The sequence below is a fragment of the Heliangelus exortis genome, chromosome 30 (genome assembly GCF_036169615.1).
Source record: "Heliangelus exortis chromosome 30, bHelExo1.hap1, whole genome shotgun sequence".
NCBI lineage: Eukaryota > Metazoa > Chordata > Aves > Apodiformes > Trochilidae > Heliangelus > Heliangelus exortis.
The window spans coordinates 2333720-2356203 of record NC_092451.1 but is presented as its reverse complement, the minus strand read 5'-3'; the positions used below and the strand labels follow the sequence as shown (position 1 = coordinate 2356203).

Below are 22484 nucleotides of genomic sequence, written 5' to 3'. Positions count from 1 at the left end.
AAAAAGGAAAAAGGGGGGAAAAGGGAAAAAAAAGGGAAAAAAGGAAAAAAGGGGAAAAAGGAAAAAAAGGGGGGGAAGGGAAAAAAGGGAATAAAAGAAAAAAGGGCGGAAAAAGGAAAAAAAAGGGCGGAAAAAGGAAAAATAAGGAAAAAAAGGAAAAAAGGGGAAAAAAAGAAAAAGAGGAAAAACAAGGGGAAAAAAGGAAAAAAAAGGGGGAAAAAGGAAAAAAAGGGGAAAAAAGGAAAAAAGGGAAGAAAAGGAAAAAGGGGGTAAAAGGGAAAAAAGGGAAAAAAGAGGAAAAAGGGGGAAAAAGGGAAAAAAGGGAAAAAAGAGGAAAAAGGAGGAAAAAGGGGGAGAAGGGAAAAAAGGGAAAAAAGATGAAAAAAAGGAAAAAAGGGGAAAAAAAGGAAAAATAAGGAAAAAAGGAAATAAAAAAAAGGGGGAAAAGGAAAAAAAGGGGGAAAATAAGGATAAAAAGGAAATAAAAAAGGAAAAAAAGGGGGGAAAAGGAAAAAAAAAGGGGGAAAAAGGGGAAAAAAGGGGGAAAAAGGGGAAAAAAGGGGAAAAAGGGGAAAAAGGGGAAAAAAGGGAAAAAAAGGGAATAAATAAAAGAAAAAAAGGGGGAAAAAGGAAAAAAAAAGGGGGGGAAAGGGGAAAAAAAAAGGGGAAAAGGGGGAAAAAAGGGGAAAAAAAGGGAAAAAAGGAAAAAAAGGGGAAAAAAGGGGAAAAAAGGGAATAAATAAAAGAAAAAAAGGGGGAAAAAGGAAAAAAAAAGGGGGGGAAAGGGGGAAAAAAGGGAATAAATAAAAGAAAAAAAGGGGGAAAAAGGAAAAAAAAAGGGGGGGAAAGGGGAAAAAAAGGGGGAAAAGGGGGGAAAATGGAAAAAAAGGGAATAAATAAAAGAAAAAATGGGGGAAAAAAAGGGAAATAAATAAATAAAGAAAGAAATATCTCTGTATTCCTGGAGCTGGGAGATAAGCCCCAAGCTGAGGGGCTCCCCAAAGGTGGCAGCTCCAGACGGGCCCCTCCTGCCTTATCGGGGTGTCCTGCCCCTCCTGCCCCCCCTGGGGACGAGATAAGGAGCTGTGGGGTCCCCCTAATCAGCTGTGGGGTGGCAGCACCTGGCCCTGGGGTCCCCTGGGCAGGGAGGAACCTTTTTCCCCATTTTGCAGCTTTTTCCCTCATTTTTCCAGCCCTTTCTGGCAACTTTTCTGGGGAAAAACCATCCCGGAGGGCAGAGACCCCAAAGGAGGAGTTTTGGGATCAAGGGAGGGCTCAGATTTTGGGGTCTGATTCATCATTCCGTGAGCCAGGAATTTTGTGGGATTTGTTTTCCCTTTTTTTCCCTTTTCCCCCCTTTTTCCCCTTTTTTCCCCCCTTTTTTTTTTCCTTTTTTCCCCCTTTTTTTCCCTTTTTTCCCCCTTTTTCTTTTTTCCCCCCTTTTTCCCCCTTTTCCTTTTTTTCCCCTTTTTTTCCTTTTTTTTTTTCCTTTTTTTTTCCTTTTATTTTTTTTTCTCTTTCCTTTTTTTTTTTCCTTTTTTTTTCCTTTTATTTTTTTTTCTCTTTCCAACCCTCATCATTCCGTGAGCCAGGAATTTTGTGGGATTTGTTTTCCCTTTTTTTTCCCTTTTCCCCCCTTTTTCCTTTTTTCCCCCTTTTTTTCCCTTTTTCTCCCTTTTTTTCTCTTTTTTCCTTTTTCCCCTTTTTTCCCCCTTTTTTTCTTTTTCCCCCCTTTTTCCCTTTTTCCCCCCTTTTTCTTTTTTCCCCCCTTTTTCCCCCTTTTTCTTTTTTTCCCCTTTTTTTCCTTTTCTTTTTTTTCCTTTTTTTTTTCCTTTTTTTTTCTTTTTTTCTCTTTCCAACCCTCATCATTCCGTGAGCCAGGAATTTTGTGGGATTTGTCAGCTCGGGGTTTTTGGGGTTTTTTTGGGGGTTTTTTTCTTTTTCCCTCATGGAGTTTGGGGCTTGGAGAGCTCCTAAAGGATCCCCTAAAGCAGGAAGGGCCTTTAGGGGAACAAGGGGATGGTTGCTCAGTTCCAAGGAAAGGGTTGTAAAAAAAAAATAAAAAAGGGTTTTTTTTGGGACCAAGCTATGAAAAAATGTCCCAAAAATATGGGCTGCTCCTTTTCCTGCCTGTGGGATGTGTGATGGGATAAAAATCCAGCCCGGACAAGACTCCCCCCTCCTCTGCCCTCCAGAAATTGGTGGTGAATTTTCATTTTTTCCTTCAGGAACACTGGGAAAATCCCCATCCCTGCTGTGGGGTCTCCACTCCCCAGATCCCTGCACGCAGAGGTGGCCCCAGGTATAGGGAAAAAAGGATTCCCAGGGGACAGAGGAAAAAGGATTCCTCTTGCCAGAGGTGTCCCAGGATATGGGGGAAAAGGATTCCCAGGGTACAGAGAAAAAAGGATTTCTCCTTCCAGAGGTGACCCAGGTTATGGGGGAAAAGGATTCCTCCTGCCAGAGGTATCCCAGGATATGGGGAAAAAGGATTTCTCCTTCCAGAGGTGTCCCAGGATATGGGAAAAAGGATTCCCAAGGTACAGAAAAAAAAGGATTCCTCCTTCCAGAGGTGGCCCAGGGTACAGAGGAAAAAGGATTCCTCTTGACAGAGGTATCCCAGGATATGGGGAAAAAGGATTCCTCCTGCCAGAGGTATCCCAGGATATGGGGGAAAAGGATTCCCAAGGTACAGAAAAAAAAGGATTCCTCCTGCCAGAGGTGGCCCAGGGCTTGGATTAAAAAGGATTTCTCCTTCCAGAGGTGACTCAGGGTATAGGGAAAAAGGATTTCTCCTTCCAGAGGTGTCCCAGGATATGGGGAAAAGGATTTCTCCTTCCAGAGGTGACCCAGGATGTGGGGAAAAGGATTTCTCCTTCCAGAGGTGACCCAGGATGTGGGGAAAAGGATTTCTCCTTCCAGAGGTGTCCCAGGATATGGGGAAAAGGATTTCTCCTTCCAGAGGTGACCCAGGATATGGGGAAAAGGATTTCTCCTTCCAGAGGTGACCCAGGATGTGGGGAAAAGGATTTCTCCTTCCAGAGGTGTCCCAGGATATGGGGAAAAGGATTTCTCCTTCCAGAGGTGACCCAGGATATGGGGAAAAGGATTTCTCCTTCCAGAGGTGACCCAGGATGTGGGGAAAAGGATTTCTCCTTCCAGAGGTGTCCCAGGATATGGGGAAAAAGGATTCCTCCTGCCAGAGGTGACCCAGGATATGGGGAAAAGGATTTCTCCTTCCAGAGGTGACCCAGGATATGGGGAAAAAGGATTCCTCCTGCCAGAGGTGTCCCAGGATGTGGGGAAAAGGATTTCTCCTGCCAGAGGTGGCCCAGGGTACAGAGGAAAAAGGATTCCTCTTGACAGAGGTATCCCAGGATATGGGGAAAAAGGATTCCTCCTGCCAGAGGTATCCCAGGATGTGGGAAAAAAGGATTCCTTCTGCCAGAGGTGTCCCAGGGCTTGGATTAAAAAGGATTTCTCCTGTCAGAGGTGTCCCAGAGAATGGGGAAAAAAGGACTCCCAGGGTACAGAGGAAAAAGGATTCGTGCTGCCCGAGGTGTCCCAGGACACAAAGCAGGGAGGATTCCTGCTGCTCCTCAGGGTTCAACTCAGCCCTGGGGCTCCGGTTTTCCAGAGGGATCGATGCGAGTGCGAGGCCTGAGAGTGCCGGGAAAGGGCTCCGGGCACGGGCACACCCGCCTCTGCCCCCTGATCGGGGGTGCGGGGGTGGGGGGTTGGGGGGGATGCGGGGATGAGGGATGCGGTGCTAGGGGGGATGCGGTGAAGGGGGATGGGGTGATGGGGGGGATGCGGTGAAGGGGGATGGGGTGATGGGGGGGATGCGGGGATGGGGGGGATGCAGTGACGCGTGGATGCAGGAATGGGGGGATGCAGGGACGGGGGACACAGTGACACGGGGGATGCGGGGATGGGGGGGATGCGGGGATGGGGGATGCGGGGATGGGATGGGGGGATGCGGGGATGGGATGGAGGGGATGCGGTGACACGCGTGGGTGCGGTGGTGGGGGGGATTTGGGGATGTGGTGGATGCGGTGATGGGGGGATGCGGGGATGGGGGGGATGCGGGACACACAGTGACACGGGGGATGCGGTGAGGGGGGGGTGAGGTGATGGGGGGATGCGGTGACACGCGTGGATTCGGTGATGGGGGGATGCGGGGATGGGGGATGCGGTGATGGGGGGATGCGGGGATGGGGGGATGCAGGGATGGGGGATGCGGGGATGGGGGGATGCGGGGATGGAGGGGATGCAGGGACGGGGGGATGCGGTGACACGCGTGGATGAGGTGATGGGGGGATGCGTTGAGGGGGGGTGCGGGGATGGGGGGGGATGCAGTGACGGGATGGAGGGGATGCGGTGACACGCGTGGGTGCGGTGATGGGGGGGATTTGGGGATGTGGCGGATGCGGTGATGGGGGGGATGCGGGGATGGGGGACACACAGTGACACGGGGAATGCGGTGAGGGGGGGATGAGGTGATGGGGGGGATGCGGGGATGGGATGGGGGGATGCGGTGACACGCGTGGATTCGGTGATGGGGGGATGCGGTGATGGGGGGGATTTGGGGATGTGGCGGATGCGGGGATGGGGGGATGCGGGGATGGGGGATGCGGGGATGGGATGGGGGGATGCGGGGATGGGATGGGGGGATGCGGTGACACGCGTGGATTCGGTGACACGCGGGAACCGGTGACGGGCCCCGGGCTGCCCGCTCCCCAGCCGTCCCGCCCCCTTTCCCACAGCAGCCAATCATCGCCCTCCACCCCGCTCTCCCCTCCCCGTTCCCGCTTCCCATTCGCCGCTTTCCCTGCCAATCCCTCCCCTCCGCCTCCCCTCCCGCCGTCACACCTCAAGCCCCACCCACCCTCCTCGACGCCGCCCTCTGATTGGCTGCGGCGCGGAGGGGCGTGGCCAGGAGCGGGGCGCGGCTTTAAAGGGGCGGGGGGGGCCGGGGCAGCGCGCCAGTCCCGTGTGGTCCCCCCCACCCCCCCCCTCCCCAAACCATCCCCATCCCAAACCTTTCCCTGGGATCCTGGGATGGAGCTGAGCTGCGGAGTGGGGGGCAGCGCTGCCGCACCCCCGGGGCCCGGGCCCCCGCACCCCACCGCAGCCAACCCCCCCCCGCCACCGGAGGGCGAGGAGTACGAGAGCCTGCCCAGCGGAGCCTCCCTCGGCACACACATGATGGCCGGGGCGGTGGCGGGCATCATGGAGCACAGCGTCATGTACCCTGTGGACTCGGTCAAGGTGGGGGGGGAAAAAAAAAAAAAAAAAAAAAAAAAAAAAAAGTGGGGTGTGGGGTCGTGGGGGGTCGTGGGGGGGTCGGGGGCATCCCCCACCCATAGCTCCGGGGCTTGGGGGGGGGGGGGAGAGGTGTGAAGGAGGTGAGGGGCGTGGGGAGGGCGGAAAGGGCAGCGCAGGGGTGCGCGGGAGGGGGTGGGGGGTGCGTGGGGAAAGTGGGGGGTAGGGGGGGAATGGGGGGGTGCACGGTGTTGGGGTGCGTGGGGATCCGCGTAGGGTGCTTGTTGGGGTGTATGGGGGGTCAGTGGGATGGGGGGTGCGTGGTGTTGGGGTGTATGGGGAGTCTGGGGGGGTGCAGGGGTGTTGGGGTGTATGGGGAGTCTGGGGGATGGGGGGGTGCACGGTGTTGGGGTGCATGGGGAGTCTGTAGGATGGGGGGGTGCAGGGGTGTTGGGGTGCATGGGGGGTCTGTGGGATGGGGGGGTGCAGCGTGTTGGGGTTTATGGGGAGTCTGTAGGATAGGGGGGTGCAGGGGTGTTGGGGTGCATGGGGAGTCTGGGATGGGGGGTGCATGGTGTTGGGGTGTATGGGGAGTCTGGGGGGGTGCAGGGGTGTTGGGGTGCATGGTGTTGGGGTGCATGGGGAGTCTGTGGGATGGGGGGGGTCCAAGGGTGTTGGGGTGAATGGGGGGTCTGCATATGGGTGCCTATTGGGGTGTATAGGGAGTCAGTGCAAGGGGGGGTGCATGGGGGGGTCTGTGGGATGGGGGGTGCACTGGTGTTGGGGTGCATGGGGTGCCCACATAGGGGGTGCATACTGGGGTGCATAGGGAGTCTGTGGAATGGGGGGGGGGGGCACGGTATTGGGGTGCACAGGGAGTTCATGCCTGGAGGGCTGGGGGTGCATAGGGGGGGTTGCCCGGGGGGGGTGTGGGGTGTGCACAGGGTGCTGGGGTTTGTACTGGTGCAACTGGGAGAGCACTGGTGTGGTGCTGGGGTGTGCAGTGGGTGTGAGGTGGAGGAGGGGGGAGCCTGCAAAAGGTCTTGGGGTGCAAATAGAGTCTGAGGCTGTCGGTGTTGGGGTGCCCAGGGGTGGGGGGCAGCAGGGTGGGCTGCTGGGGTGCTGCAGGTCACCGAGGTCTCCCGTGGGAGCTCTGCACCCACCCTGGACCCATCCTTGCAGCTCCTGGGGTGCTGCCCTGGCAGCTCTGCCCAACCCTTGGTGCAAAGGTGTGCCCCGGGCTGGGCTGCAGCAAGCAAAGTCCTCATGGAGCAGGAACACCTCCCTTGGGGGTTTTTTTTTTGCCTTGGGTGGTTTTTTTTCCCCCCCTCTCCTAGACATGGAATCCTAGCCCAGGAGGGAAAAACTGGTGGGATGGGGATGTTCTCTCCATCTGCCTGCAAGAGGGGTGGGGGGTGAATGTGGGGTGCTAAGGGGCAGAGGTGCTGCTTGGGTTGGGTGCAGATGGGCAGCTGGGGGCCAAAGAGCTCTGGGGGTTGCTGGGTGCACCCCAGGGAAGGATTCAGAGCTTCAGGATGGGGTGGGAAGCATCAGGAAAGGGGTTGAAAGGGGTTTCCTCCCTCTGCCCTGCCAGCACACTGCTCTGGCAGCTTCAAAAGGAGAAAATAAGGTTAGGAAAAGCCCTGAAGACCAAGCCTGCCCGAGTTCAAGAAGTGTTTGGATGATGCTTTCAGGCACTTGGGGTGCCCTACACAGGGATAGGAGTTGGACTTGAGGATCCTGATGGGTCCCTTCCAGCTTTGAGGATTCTAGGAATATTGCTGGGGCTGCCAGCTCCTCCGTGGTCCAGTGGTGCCAAGCAGATGCTTTAATTCCTCCTTTTTAATTCCTCCTCTTCCCAATCCTTGGAAGAGTAAGGAGAGGAAATGCCTCTGCTTTGAGGAACATGAGGTCTCCCCAGTGAGCTGCCTGCCAGAAACCCTTAAAGGAAATATTCTTGGCTTTATTTTTTTTTTTTTTTTCCACTGGGTCTGTGCCTGCTGGACCCGGTTTGGGCACTCCAGGGTCTGTGCCCATCCTTCCCCAGCTCCTTTTCCCAACCAGCCCTGGGATTTTTCTGCCAAGTCACGGCTGGAGCGTCGTCACTTGGGACCTGACAGTGTTATTTTAAGAGGGGTTTTTCCTCTGAGGGGGAAATGGAGGAGAGAAAAAAAAAAAAAAAAGAAAACAAAACCGAAACAAAAGAGAGAGGGAGGAAAAGAAAGTGGTGCCCAGTTTCCTGGAGCTGGAGGTGCTTTGTGTGAAGGTAAAAATGCTGATCTCACCGGGCAGTGAATTCCCAGCTTGGGCTGGGAGAGGGCTGGGGGGGGAATGCTGTAATAATCCTGCTCAGCAAAGTGCCTGGAAGGGCTTGGGAGCAGATAAAAATACTCTGGCTGGGGGGCAAAAGTCTCAGGGAGCCCAGCCAGGGTCAGCCCATGTGTTTGGGGGCAGAGAAATCCTCAGCTGCAGGGTGCTGGGTGGGTGTTCTGGCTGGGGAGAAGTGAGAGTTGAGCCCAAAAGGGTTTTTTTTTTCTCTTTGGAGTGAAGCTGTGTGGCAGCTTAGCCTGGGAAATGTGCTGCTCTCTCCCTGCAGGAAAGCTCCTTCCTCTCTGGATAATCATTTCTGGGATGGGTTGTGAGAGGAGGGTGAGGGGGTTGGAGATGATGCTGCAGAAAGAGGCATTTTGGGCAGCTGGTCAAGCTGTAGAGGAGTTGTTTTGGGGTTGAAGCCAAGTCATGTCCTCTAAAAGAGAAAGTGAAAACGTTGGAATTTGGGGAATCCTTTGCTCCAGCCACTTGCACAATCCCTGAGCTGAGGAGGAGCTGGGCTGGGGGGGGGTCCAGGGCAAAGCTGGACCCTCTGTGCCAGCAGAGAACACCCCCAGGGTGATGGAAAAGGGGGTAAATCCATGATTCACCACGATTTAAAGGAGGTAAATCCATGATCCGTGTGGGAATGAGCAGCTCCCCCAGCACCTACCTGCCTGGGAGGTCCCTTCTGGAGCTCTTCCTGCTGGTTCCATCCCTGTTCTCCAGGAGCAAGGTGTGTCCCAGGTTGGATTTAACCAACTGGAGCTGCCAGCTGGAGGCTTTTTGGGGGTTTAGTGATCCCTGCTTGGTGTCTTTTGATGGGAAAAACCCTCTTGGAGCTTCAGCCTTAAATGTCAGTGTTGGGTTTTTCTTCCCCCACTTCTCCTGGGGTTGTCCCAAGACCTTGGCTGTGGGTTTTTAGCTGGAAGCCTGCTCCTACCTGCACAGGAATTCCAGGGATCAGCATGGCAAGGAGAGCAGGAGGGAGTTTCTGGAGGGGAAGGAGCTGCCTTGAGGACCTGAGGAACACTTCTTGTCACCTGGGGACTGATTCCTGCTGGGTGAGGAGCTGGAGAGGTGCCAGGCTTGATCCTCCCTTCCCACAGCAGTGACATCGAGTCCTTCCTCCAGCACTAGGGACATTGCAGCCCTCCAGCAGAACCTGGGGGTCCAGCAGAACCTGGGGGTCCAGCAGAACCTGGGGGTCCAGCAGAACCTGGTGGGTGTAACATCAGAACCTAGGGAGTGAATCATCAGGTCCATCAGAACCTAGATGGTGAAACATCAGGTCCATCAGAACCTTGGGAGTGAAACATCAGGTCCATCAGAACCTGGGGGTCCATCAGAACCTGGATGGTAGAACATTAGGTCCATCAGAACCTAGGGAGTGAAGCATCAGGTCCATCAGAAACTGGTGGGTGTAATATCAGGTCCATTAGAACCTGGGGGTCCATCAGAACCTGGATGGTAGAACATCAGGTCCATCAGAACCTAGATGGTGAAGCATCAGGTCCATCAGAACCTGGGGGTCCATCAGAACCTTGTGGGTGTAATATCAGGTCCATCAGAACCTGGGGGTCTATCAGAACCTGGATGGTAGAACATCAGGTCCATCAGAACCTTGCGAGTGAAACATCAGGTCCATCAGAACCTGGTGGGTGTAATATCAGGTCCGTTAGAACCTGGGGGTCCATCAGAACCTGGATGGTAGAACATCAGGTCCATCAGAACCTAGATGGTGAAGCATCAGGTCCATCAGAACCTGGGGGTCCATCAGAACCTTGTGGGTGTAATATCAGGTCCATCAGAACCTGGGGGTCCAGCAGAACCTGGTGGGTGTAACATCAGAACCTAGGGAGTGAATCATCAGGTCCATCAGAACCTAGATGGTGAAACATCAGGTCCATCAGAACCTTGGGAGTGAAACATCAGGTCCATCAGAACCTGGTGGGTGTAATATCAGGTCCATTAGAACCTGGGGGTCCATCAGAACCTGGATGGCAGAACATCAGGTCCATCAGAACCTAGGGAGTGAAGCATCAGGTCCATCAGAACCTTGTGGGTGTAATATCAGGTCCATCAGAACCTGGGGGTCTATCAGAACATGGGGGGTGTAACATCAGGTCCATCAGAACCTAGGGAGTGAAACATCAGGTCCATCAGAACCTGGGGGTCCATCAGAACCTGGGGGGTGAAACATCAGGTCCATCAGAACCTGAGGGGGTAAAACATCAGGTCCATCAGAACCTGGGGGGTGAAACATCAGGCCCATCAGAACCTGAGGGGGTAAAACATCAGGTCCATCAGAACCTGGGGGTGTAATATCAGGTCCATCAGAACCTGGGGGTCCATCAGGATCTGGATGGTGGAACATCAGGTCCATCAGAACCTGGGGGGGTAAAACATCAGGTCCATCAGAACCCGGGGGGTGTAGCATCAGGTCCATCAGAACCTAGATGGTGAAACCTGAGGTCTCCCAGGTGCTTTTTTCTCCCCCTGGCTCTGCCTGGTTCCTAATGGGTACAAAAAGTCCAGTGGGAACCCTTGGGGTGATGGGGAGGAGAAAGATCCAGGCTCCAGCTGCCCTGGGGTGGACAGGAATGAGGCTTTTTGGCAGGGATGGAGTGAATGTTTTCTTGGTTTCTTGCTAGGACAATCAACTCTGGGTGACCTGGCTGATGCAAACAGGTTTTGGAGCTTCTCAGGTCTTGGAAGCACATGAGTGTGAGGGTGGCAAAGCTGCTCTGAGCTTGTTTGCCTGTTTTTTATCTAGGTTTTGGGGTTAGGGATGCTTGCCTTGGGTTTGGCAGTGGGAGGTCCTGCATCCACCCATCCTGTGGCTCCAGGAGGAGCAGTTCCTCTTCTTTCAGCTGATGGGGTGGAAAATCCCACAGCTAAAATGTCCCACTGTCCCCCTCCCGTGGGTACCACCACTGGGTTGCATGCTCTGGCTGAGAACAAAAAAAAAAAAAAAAAAAGTGGGAGTTTTTGGGGTTTGAACAGGGGTCATGCTGTAGGGAGGTCTTTTCCTTGCTGCAGAAATCCTGATTTTTCTCTTGGTCAAAGCATTTGAAGTGTGAGTTTTGTGAGGTGCAGGCTGGGGGGCTGTCACAGCAAGGTGCAAGCTGAGCACATGGAGCAAGGGAGAGGCATCTGTGGGCAGAGGAAGGAGGAGAGAGAAAAAGAAAAAAAAAAGAAAAAAAAAAAAAAAAAAAAGAAAGGAAAAGAAAAACAAAACCCAAGGCCAATTTGCTCCCAGCTTGTTTTTTCCAGGGAGATGCCAACTCAGTGACCCTTGGTGAGAAAATATCCCAAACTCCAGACCTGCCTCTTTGTAATTACCCAATTCTAGGTAGCAAAGGACCCTGGAAGATTGCTGGGCAGGAGGCAGGTTGGGTGCTTCCCTTTAAACAGCACCCACAAAAGCTGAGGAACCTCAAGCTCTGACTTTTTGCTGTTGCTGCTTTGCTGCCCGGCCTGAAACCTGGGATGCTTGTGGTTCTCTGTGCACTCTTGCCTTATGCAATGAGGATTAATCTAAGTAGGTGGAGAAGTATTTCTTGGCTGCTTTAAGAGAGGGGTGAGGCTCCTGGGGAGGTTGCTGGCTTCAGATATTGCAGCAGAACCCAGTGGGGGGGGGGGAAGGGAGGAAGGACTTGGATGGCTCATAGCAAATCGTCCTGGTTCACACCATGATAAACTTATCCTGCCTGGAGCAGAACCTGTTTTCAGCTCTGGGCTTGCTGGCTTGGGGTGTTCTGAGCTGCCCCAGTCCTGCTGGAAGGTGCAAAAGGTCTGTGGGACCCAAACCCAGCCTGGTTTGGGCTGCAGAACCCCAGGGTTTGGTGCTCCCCAAGGTGTTGGGGGGATGCGGTCACCTCCTGGCTCTTCCTTGGGTGGCTGTGCAGGAAAAGGGGGGTGGTTTTTTTTCCTTGTCCCCCTCCTCCTGAGGGGGTTATCCTGGTTTTTTTGTTGGTTTTTTTTTTTTTTCAGCTTGCCCTTCTAGGAAAGCAGTTGCCTAATGGGGTGACTTAAACCTGCACACCCAGGCCCAGGAGCAGCTGCAGGAGGAACAAGCTGGGGCAGCATCTCAGGAGGGTTGTGAGCAAGAGGCAATTAAAGCCCTCACTGGGTTTCTTCTGACCACCTCCACCAGCTTCATTCCTGGGGACTTTTCCCTAAACAAGAGCAGAGGTTGCCCTTCCTTTGCCTGAGCTCTTGGAAGGGTTTTTTTTTGGGTTTTTTTGGGGGTGCAAGAGGAGCTTGGTGTTCATCCCCCTGCTCCTGATGGAGGGTGCTGGTGGCCCTGGCTTGGGTGCAATAATCAATGATGAGGGGGTTGAGTCCATCATCAGCAAACTTGCAGGTGACACTAAGATGGGGGGAGTGTGGATCAGCTGGAAGGCAGGAGGGCTCTGCAGAGGGACCTGGAGAGACTGGAGAGTTGGGCTGATCCCAACGGGATGAGGTTCAACATTCCAAGTGCTGGGTCTCCTGCACTTTGGCCACAACAACCCCAAAAACTGCCCAGCAGAAAAGGCAAGGCCTTTGACACCGTCTCCCACAGGATTCTCCTGGAAAAGCTGTCAGGCCATGGATCAGGCAGGAGCACTCTGTGCTGGGTTAGGAACTGGCTGGAACGGGCCCAGAGAGTGGAGCTGAACGGGGCTGCCTCAAAATGGCGGCCGTGGTGTCCCCCAGGGATCAGCGTTGGGCCCAGTGCTGTTTAATATCTTTAGTGAGGATTTAGGTGAGGGGATTGAGTCCATCAGCAGCAAATTTGCAGAGGACACCGAGCTGGGGGGAGTGTGGATCAGCTGGAAGGCAGGAGGGCTCTGCAGAGGGACCTGGAGAGACTGGAGAGTTGGGCTGATCCCAAGGGGATGAGGTTCAACACAAGAAGCCCATGGGGAGCTCCAGGCTGGGCACAGAGGGGCAGAAAGGGAGCTGGGAGTCTGGATTGCCAGGAAGCTGAAGAGGAGGCAGCAGTGTGCCCAGGTGGCCAAGAAGGCCAATGGCATCCTGGGCTGGCTCAGGAACAGCGTGGCCAGCAGGTCCAGGGAAGGGATTCTGCCCCTGTGCTCAGCCCTGGGGAGGCCACAGCTTGAGTCCTGTGTCCAGTTCTGGGCCCCTCAGCTCAGGAAGGAGCTTGAGGTGCTGGAGCAGGTCCAGAGAAGAGCAAGGAGGCTGGGAAGGGATCCAGCAGAATTCCTGTGAGGAAGGGCTGAGGGAGCTGGGGGTGTTGAGGCTGGAGAAGAGGAGGCTCAGGGGAGACCTCATCACTCTCTCCAACTCCCTGAAAGGAGGTTGGAGCCAGGGGGGGGTTGGGCTCTTTTCCCAGGCAACTCTCAGCAAGACAAGAGGGCACAAGAGGTCTCAAGTTGTGCCAGGGGAGGTTTAGGTTGGACATGAGAAAGAATTTCTTTCTGGAGAGGGTGCTCAGCCATTGGAATGGGCTGCCCAGGGAAGGGGTGGATTCTCCATCCCTGGAGATATTTCCAAAGAGCCTGGATGTGGCACTCAGTGCCATGGGCTGGGAACCACGGGGGGAGTGGATCAAGGGTTGGACTTGATGAGCTCTGAGGTCCCTTCCAACCCAACCCATTCTGTGATCCTATGATTCTATGATCCTCAATTATTGAGCCTTCTCCTCACCTCAGAGCTCTTTTGGGTTGTTTTTTTTTTTTTTTTTGGTGCTTGTTGCATTCCAGGAGGAGTAACGAGGCCTCTCCCTTCGTGTGCTTTGTTGCAGACCAGGATGCAGAGTTTGCAGCCAGACCCCAAAGCCCAGTACAGGAGTGTGTACGAAGCCCTGAAGAAGATTGTCCTGACAGAGGGGTTCTGGAGGCCCTTACGGGGTATTAACGTCACCATGCTGGGGGCCGGCCCTGCCCATGCCATGTACTTTGCCTGCTATGAACAAATGAAAAAGTCCCTAAGCGAGACCCTGCAGCAGGGAGGAAACAGCCACTTGGCCAATGGTATTTGTGGGGTGGGGTTTGGGTTGGGGTTTTTTTGTGGGTTTTTTTGTTTGTTTGGTTTTTTGGTTTTTTTTTTTATTGTTTGGGTTTTTTGTTTGTTTGTTTGCTTGTTTGCTTTTTTGGGGGGAGGAGACGTTTTTTGTGGGTTTTTTTGTTGGTTTTTTTTTTGTTGGTTTTTTTTTTTGTTGGGTTTTTTTTTTTGTTGGGTTTTTTTTTTTGTTGGGTTTTTTTTTTGTTGGGTTTTTTTTTGTTGGGTTTTTTTTGTTGGGTTTTTTTTGTTGGGTTTTTTTTTTGTTGGGTTTTTTTTGTTGGGTTTTTTTTGTTGGGTTTTTTTTGTTGGGTTTTTTTTGTTGGGTTTTTTTTGTTGGGTTTTTTTTGTTGGGTTTTTTTTTTGTTGGGTTTTTTTTTTGTTGGGTTTTTTTTTTTGTTGGGTTTTTTTTTTTGTTGGGTTTTTTTTTTTGTTGGGTTTTTTTTTTGTTGGGTTTTTTTTTTTGTTGGGTTTTTTTTTTTTGTTGGGTTTTTTTTTTTGTTGTTGTTGGGTTTTTGTTGTTGTTGGGTTTTTGTTGTTGTTGGGTTTTTGTTGTTGTTGGGTTTTTGTTGTTGTTGGGTTTTTGTTGTTGTTGGGTTTTTGTTGTTGTTGGGTTTTTTTTTTGGGGGGGGGTTTGGGGGGGGGGGGTTCTGGGGGGGGGGAGGTTTGGGGGGGTCCGGGTTTTTTTTTGTGTGGGTTTTTTTTTTTTTTTTTGGGGGGGTGGTTTTTTTGGGTTTTTTTTGTTGGTTTTTTCTTTGGGTTTTCTACACACAAAACCCCCCAGCCTGTCCCTTGCTCTCTGCCATCCTTCAGTGTCCCCTGCTCCTGGCAGATCTGCACTCACCCTGCCCTTGGAAACAGGGGATGCAAAAACTGGGATGCAAAAACTGGGTCACAGACCTCAGGCTGCTCGGGGAGAGCTGGAGAAGCAGGGGGGGAGGTCAAGGTGCCCCTTTCCTGGGGGGTTTCATGCTGTCCCCATCCTCTGACATCTCTGCCACTTGGTGGGGCTCTTTTTCCAGAGAAGCTGGGCTGGTGGCTTCCTCTGCTGGCATCTTCCCTCCAAAGCCTGGCTCTGATTTCTGTTTCTGAGCTGCTCAGCAACCTGCAATAATTCCAGCACAAGGGATCAATCCAGGGATTGAGCTGCAGGCCTGGGCTCTTTCTGGCTTTTTTCTTGAAGGCATCACCTAAACCTCCTGAGGTTTGGAGTGCAGCTTGTTCCACGTATCTCCCTTGGAGCTTCAGCACGGGGAAAGTGCCCCCTGCATCCTCTGGCTGCTCCTACACTCTGAGAAAATGATTTTGGGAATATTTTTGTGGGGTCCAGCAGTCCCTCTGTGAGATGAACCCTCTGCCTGAGGGCTTTTAGGAGAGGGTTTGTGCAGAAAACACTTCTGCCTGGTCCTGGCCGTGATGTGAGAGCAGCTAAGGGTGTTTAATACCTTTCTGCCTTGCTGCTTTTTTGCCAGGAATGTGCTTCCTGCCTGTGCCTTTTTCAAGTAGCTACAGGTTTGGGGTGGGAAACTGAGGCCCTGCCTTAATGAGAGCTGACCCAAAGTCATTTGGGCAAGAGAGAATTGGGGATGGCAACCTACATCAAAGGGGAAGGTGTGGCCCATCCTAGAGCCAAGGGCAGCAAAGGGGCTGGCAGCTTGCAGGATTTGTGCAATGAGTCTTTTTCCAACCTGACTAAAGGGATGGAAATGGTTCCTTGGGATGCTCTGGAGCTTGGAGAGGGAAACCAGAGGGGTCTGTGTGGACAGAACCTTGGAAGGTGATGTAGGGACTAGCAAAGGGAATGAGTCTTTCCAACCTGACTAAAGGGATGGTTCCTTGGGATGCACTGAGCTGGTTCTGGAGCTTGGAGAGGGAAACCAGAGGGGTCTGTGTGGACAGAACCTTGGAAGGTGATGTAGGGACTAGCAAAGGGTTGGGGTCCTGTGCAGCCCATCCTGGTGTCTCTCAAGGCTGAATTTTTGCCTCCACTGGGGATGAACCCTGGTGCTGGGCTCCCTGGGTGGGTGCTGGGTGCCTGCAGCACCCTTGGCTGCCTCAGTGCCTGAGCAGAACCCCTCCTGATTTATTTATTTTTTCCTTTAAAGGATGTTTTTGTCTCTTGCAGGTATAGCTGGGAGCGTGGCCACGCTGCTGCACGATGCTGTGATGAACCCAGCTGAAGGTAAATTCTGCACCTTTAACCCTTTCTGCTCAGCTTTAATGCACCCAGAGCTTTAAGGGATAAATTCTGTGTTTTCCCTTGCTTGCCTTCCTCCCATCTGCCTGGAGTGTTGTGACTCCCTGGGGGATGAACCCAGCTGAAGTTCAGCTGCACCCTGCATCTTCTCAGCACCTTTCAACCCTTTTTGCTCAGCTTTAATGCACCCAGACAGGGCTTTAGGGATAAATTCTGTGTTTTCTTGCTTGCCTTCTCTCCCATCTACCTGGAGCATTGTGACTCTTTGGGGGATGAACCCAGCTGAAGGTTCCTTCAGCTGCACCCTGCTCATCACCTTTCAACCCTTTTTTCTCAGCTTTAATGCACCCAGACAGGGCTTTAAGGGACAAATTCTCTTTTCCCTTACTTGCCAAGGGCTTGCACAGCATCTGCCTGGAGTATTGTGACTCCCTGGGGGATGAACCTACCTGAAGGTTCCTTCAGCACCCTGCTCAGCACCTTTCAACCCTTTTTGCTCAGCTTTAATGCACCCAGACAGGGCTTTAGGGATAAATTCTCTTTTCCCTTGCTTGCCAAGGGCTTGCACAGCATCTGCCTGGAGCATTGGGACTTTCTGGGGGATGAACCCAGCTGAAGGTTCCTTCAGCACCCTGCTCAGCACCTTCCAACCCTTTTTGTTCAGCTTCAATGCACCCAGACAGGGCTTTAGGGATAAATTCTCTTTTCCCTTACTTGCCTTCCTCCCATCTGCCTGGAGCATTGTGACTCCTTGAGGGATGAACCCAGCTGAAGGTAAATGCTGCACCCTCCTCAGCACTTTTCAACCCTTTTTGCTCAGCTTTAATGCACCCAGACAGGGCTTTAGGGATAAATTCTGTGTTTTCTTGCTTGCCTTCTCTCCCATCTACCTGGAGCATTGTGACTCTTTGGGGGATGAACCCAGCTGAAGGTTCCTTCAGCATCCTGCTCAGCACCTTTAACCCTTTCTGCTCAGTTTTAATGCACCCAGACAGGGCTTTAAGGGACAAATTCTCTTTTCCCTTACTTGCCAAGGGCTTGCACATCATCTGTCTGGAGTATTGTGACTCCCTGGGGATGAACCCAGCTGAAGGTTCCTTCAGCACCCTGCTCAGCACCTTTCAACCCTTTCTGCTCAGCTTTAATGCACCCAGACAGGGCTTTAGGGATAAATTCTCTTTTCCCTTGCTTGCCTTCCTCCCACTTGCCTGGAGCATTGTGACTCCCTGGGGGATGAACCCACCTGAAGGTTCCTTCAGCATCCTGCTCAGCACCTTTCAACCCTTTTTTCTCAGCTTTAATGCACCCAGACAGGGCTTTAGGGATAAATTCTCTTTTCCCTTGCTTGCCAAGGGCTTGCACAGCATCTGCCTGGAGCATTGTGACTCCCTGGGGGATGAACCCACCTGAAGGTTCCTTCAGCACCTTGCTCAGCACCTTTCAACCCTTTTTGTTCAGCTTCAATGCACCCAGACAGGGCTTTAGGGATAAATTCTCTTTTCCCTTACTTGCCTTCCTCCCATCTGCCTGGAGCATTGTGACTCCTTGAGGGATGAACCCAGCTGAAGGTAAATGCTGCACCATCCTCAGCACCTTTCAACCCTTTCTGCTCAGCTTTAATGCACCCAGACAGGGCTTTAGGGATAAATTCTCTTTTCCCTTGCTTGCCAAGGGCTTGCACATCATCTGCCTGGAGCATTGTGACTTTCTGGGGGATGAACCCAGCTGAAGGTTCCTTCAGCACCCTGCTCAGCACCTTTCAACCCTTTTTGTTCAGCTTCAATGCACCCAGACAGGGCTTTAGGGATAAATTCTGTGTTTTCTTGCTTGCCTTCCTCCCACTTGCCTGGAGCATTGTGACTCCCAGGGGGATGAACCCAGCTGAAGTTCAGCTGCACCCTGCTCATCACCTTTCAACCCTTTTTTCTCAGCTTTAATGCACTCAGACAAGGGCTTAAGGGATAAATTCTCTTTTCCCTTGCTTGCCCAGCCTCTGCCTGGAGTGCTGTGACTCCCTGGGAGAGCTGGGGTGACTTTTCCTGCCATCATGTTCTTCCTGCTCTCCTGGTGCATCTTGATTGAAGTGGTTGTGGTTTCTCTGGACCTTTGGGCTACCCAAACCAAACATTACTCAGGTGTGGTGTGAGACAAGCACAGCAGCTCTTGCAGAGGCTTCTTGGGTAGGGTGAGTCTGGCATCAAAAAAAAAACCAAAAAAACCCAACAAAAAACCCAACAAAGCTTCATAGTCAAGTGCAGCTCAAATGAAGAGTGAAGCTCCCTGGTGTTAATGTCTGGCTTGGCCCAAAGTCAGGGTTGTTTGGTTGGTTTTTTTTTTTTTTTCTGGAGAGGCAAATAAAAAGTGTTTCTAGTGTTTCAAACCCTTTTAATCATCTCCTGATGAAATGAATTAAATTAATTGGCCTTTTGCTTAAGTCAGTGGAAGCTGCTCCATTGCAGGGCTTGAGTCCCAGTGCCAGTAACCAGTGGGAGGATCTTTAGTGACCTTTCTGCCCTGGGAAATCAGTGTTTCCATACAACAGGGAATACTCAGTGACCTTTCTGTCCTGATAGAGCAGTGTTTCTACCCAGCAAGGGTCTTGATCTCTCTTGATGCCTTTCTAACTGGAATTAAAAGTTCCTTAATGAACCTTGAGGAGATGAGAGCACATGGGGAGCTCTTCAGCCAGGGCTGAGCTCTGCCCTGCTTCCCTCTCTTGTGCTGTTGAGTTTTTGGGGGGAAGCAGAGGACACGGGCAACTTTTTTGGTGCAAACCTGAGCAGAAGCAGGACCTGGTTTAGGTCGTAGGACTCGGGTTGGGTCTGGATGGTTGGGGGTTGGAGCAGGGTTTCACCTGGGTGTTTTGATGCCCCAGAAGCCTCTTCCTTAGCTAACAAATTGTCTCCCTGTCTCTCTGCTGCCTGGCCCACCATCCCCCAGTGGTGAAGCAGAGGATGCAGATGTTCAACTCCCCACACAAGTCGGTCCTGGCGTGCATCAGGACGGTGCAGAGGACAGAGGGGTTTGGTGCCTTCTACCGGAGCTACACCACCCAGCTCACCATGAACATCCCCTTCCAGGCCATCCACTTCATCACCTACGAGTTCCTGCAGGAGCACATCAACCCCCAGAGGGAATACAACCCCCGTTCCCACGTCCTCTCCGGAGCCGTGGCCGGAGCCGTGGCCGCCGCCGCCACCACCCCCTTGGATGTCTGCAAAACTTTGCTCAACACCCAGGAGAACATGGCCTTGAGTTCTCTCAACATCAGTGGCCATCTCTCGGGCATGGTGAATGCTTTCAGGACTGTCTATCAGCTGGGGGGGGTCCGGGGGTATTTCCGTGGGGTGCAGGCACGGGTCATTTACCAGATGCCTTCGACAGCCATCGCCTGGTCGGTGTATGAGTTCTTCAAGTACTTCCTCACCAAGCACAAGCTGGAAAAAAGGACATCTCTCTGAAGTCCCCTTAAGGGGAGGGTCTCCACGAGCCACTGTGTGTCCCCCTTTTACCCCTATCCACGTGCCAGCTCTGGTTCTCCAAGAAGGAGCAGCCCCAGGTGACTTCCAGGTGACGTCCTGCTGGGGGATGGAGGGGTTCAGGTGATGCTCAGTCACCTTGTTCCTCCTCCTTGTTGAAACAAATTCATAGTTTATAAAGACTTAGAATAATATATATATCTATATATTTAATAACTTTATTTTGGAGAAGTGAAATGATAACTGCTATTTTTTGGCTGAAGAGGTTTGAAGTTGTGGTTTACTCCTTCCCAAAAGGCTTAGGTTTAGACAACCTAGGCTGGTTTGTTTTCTTTTTACAGCAAAGAGGCAACTACCCAGCCCCAGAAGATCCTTTTTATATAAATATAAAATAGATGGATAATGTTTATCCTTTATTTTTCTATGTAGGCATTTGGGTTGGTTTTAAAAGACCATTACAGATACCTACCGAGCTGTTTAAAAAGGACTAAATTCTTCTGTCCTGTGTAAGGAAGACCAAAAAACATTTATTTTTATAGTCAGATTGGTTTGAATTAGAAGCATTTAGCCCCCAACCAATGGCCTGGATTCTTGGGGGGATGTCCAGGTACTTGGTGTAGCCCTTTGAGATTTGCTGGGGTGGGGGACAAGGAATGGGGACACCAAGGACAGGGCCACCCTGAAATACCTGGGCACTTGGTGGGGAAATGATAAATTCCCTTTTTTTGTTGTTTTTTAACAAGGAGACTCTTTAAAAAAAAAAACCACAGATTTTAAAGAATAGTTGGGTTTGTTGTTTTTTTTTTTTTTTCAAAGACTTTTTTTAAAGGTACATTTTTTTTTTTTTTTTTTATGGTGTGTGATAGCTCTCCAGCCTTCATCCTCCCTTAATTTATTGATGCTTCTCATTCCTTGAGGCTCTGATCCTGCTTCCAGGGGTGACTGTGCCCATCTGGATGGCTGCAGGGCTGGAATTTGGGGGGGTCAGGACCTGGAGCTTGTTTACACTTTGCCTGCAATGATCCCAAGGCTTGCATCCAGGCAGTGAAAACCTTGGAAAACTGCAGACCCAAAGCCACCTCCCACCCCAAAACCCTTTCAGCCAGGTACTTGGGTGATCAGCAGCTAAAGAGGGGGTTTTAGGGGCTTGGATCTTTTGCTGGAAATTAAAGGATGCTCAGGAGGGCATCTCCAGCCTCCTTGGAGCTTTTCCTCCAGGTGATGCCTTGAGCATCTCCCACTGCTGGGGCAGCTCCTGGGGATGCTGCCAGCTCAGTTTGGTGGCACTTGGAGGTGGTGACTTCCCAGAGCAGGGCAGCTTTGGGCTTGGCAGATGTCCCTGGAGGTGTCCCAGGTGCCTTGTGGAAGATGACACTAAGCAGAGCTCAATTTTTAATTTTTTTTTTTTTTTTTTGGGGGGGGGAGAAAGGGAAATCCCAAAGGCACCTCTCAGGGAGGTGCTGCCGTGTGCCTTGAGCTTCTTGCTGCCTTTTTGTCACCTTAACTGAGTGGATCAAGGTGTCCCATGCACCCTGTGCCTTAAAGTGGGGGGAAAAAAATTAAAAAACTGGGAAGCTGGAGGCCCTTGGTCTGCAGCTGGAGGGAGCCCTGGGCTCTCCCTGCCCATGGAATTGGAGGGCTGGGAGCCTTGGGTGGAATTTTCTCTTTGGAAATTGGAGAGGAACCAGAACTGCCCCAAAAATATCCCCTGGGGGGTGGGCATGGGAAAGGGAGATGAAAAATTTGGGGTCACTTTCCACTGAATAGAGGGGAGCTTGGAGGATGGGGTGGAAGGTGATGAGTTCCAGGGTGGCTGGAGGTGCCAGGAGCCACATCTGGGAGACATTTCCCACTGTGCCATCCCCTGGACACTTGGATTTCATATTTCTTGCCCTTGGTTGTGCTGGGAGAGTTTCATCTCCCACTTGGAATAACCTGGGAATAGCTGGGACAGGATGGATACATCCCAGGGATGGAGCCCCTGGCTGGGTGGTTGTGGTTTTGGAGGTTGCATCCTCTTTTAAAAAAAAAAAAAAAAACAAAAAAAACCCACAGAAAAATGAGTTTATTGTGAGTTTTGAGCACAATTATCAACCAGGTTTTCTTGGGAGCCTCGAGCTGAGAGGGGGTGAGGAACATTTGTGTGTTCCTACAGCTCTTTAGGGGTTTATCCATAAAGCCAGAATTCCCATTTTTCAGCTGGGGAGTTCAATAATTGCTGTGAGATTTCTCATTTCGTTGAAAAAAAAAAAAATAAAATAAAATAAATAAAAATTAGAAAAGCTGAAAGCCCCTCCACCCCCAGCCCTTGCTCCTCCCCAGCTCTCCCAGGTTTGCATTGGAATATTTTGCTTGAGTTTGATTTTTTTTTTTTTTTCACCTGGTATGTGAAATGTGTCCTGCTGCTTTGTCTGCAAGAAACGCACAGATTATTTAAGGGAGAGGATGAGGAACTTTATCTGCAGTTCCTAATTATTATTATTGTCTTTTTTTTGGGGTTTTTTTTCTGCCTTGGAATTGAATGTGTTTCCTCAAAATGTATATTTAACAGTGCAGGACTTTGTCAAATGCTGCTACAGTTGTATTACTGGAGCTCAAAAGAAAATAAAATATTTTTAATTAATTTTTTTTCCTCTTTTTAGGTTCATGCTTGTGGTTTTTTTTCTTTTGCTGGGCACCCAGGTTGGATCTCTGGTGCCTTCTAGTGTTGCTTGGGACAAGCAAAAATCCTCTTGGAGCTGAGATGGGTGTCCTGGGCTTCCACTCCTCTAGGAGCTGCTGGAGAGCAAAGCCAAGCCCCCAAATTTGGAATTTTTTTCCCCAATTTTGGGAAAAAAAAAAAAAAAGTCAGTGGGTCCTGGGTTTGTTTGCTGAGGTTTTGATAATATTTGCTGCCTGCTTGGTGGGGGGGGGTTTGGGAGTCCAAATTATTATTTCCAAATTTTTCAGCATTGTCAGGAGGATCTGGGATTTTTCCAACTTTTTTTTTAATTTTTTTTAAATTTTTTTTTAATTTTTTTTAATTTTTTTAATTTTTTTTTAATTTTTTTTTAATTTTTTTTATTTTTTTAAATTTTTTTAAATTTTTAAAATTTTTTTAATTTTTTTAATTTTTTTAATTTTTTTAATTTTTTTAATTTTTTTTAATTTTTTTTAATTTTTTTAAATTTTTTTTAATTTTTTTAATTTTTTTAATTTTTTTAATTTTTTTAATTTTTTTT

At 50.9% G+C, this 22484-nt stretch overlaps 1 protein-coding gene across 5 annotated transcripts; it reads left to right on the top strand.

The window, feature by feature from the left end:
* Positions 1 to 4674: 4674 nt before the first annotated feature.
* SLC25A37 (solute carrier family 25 member 37) lies at positions 4675 to 21986 on the top strand. Of its 5 annotated transcripts, XR_011722932.1 has the most exons (5): positions 4675 to 5271; positions 13331 to 13559; positions 15713 to 15769; positions 18725 to 19354; positions 21906 to 21986. XR_011722932.1 is itself a non-coding variant. In XM_071728962.1 (4 exons), exons 1-4 carry the CDS (start codon positions 5062 to 5064, stop codon positions 19243 to 19245), a joined length of 1017 nt encoding a protein of 338 aa, XP_071585063.1. In that variant the 5' UTR covers positions 4675 to 5061; the 3' UTR covers positions 19246 to 21886. The 5 variants fall into 5 exon arrangements, 4 of the variants coding, with proteins under 4 accessions (XP_071585063.1, XP_071585065.1, XP_071585064.1 ...); XM_071728962.1 differs by lacking the exon at positions 21906 to 21986 and having other exon boundaries at positions 18725 to 21886; XM_071728964.1 differs by lacking the exons at positions 4675 to 5271; positions 21906 to 21986 and adding an exon at positions 6762 to 7531 and having other exon boundaries at positions 18725 to 21886.
* Positions 21987 to 22484: the final 498 nt, after the last annotated feature.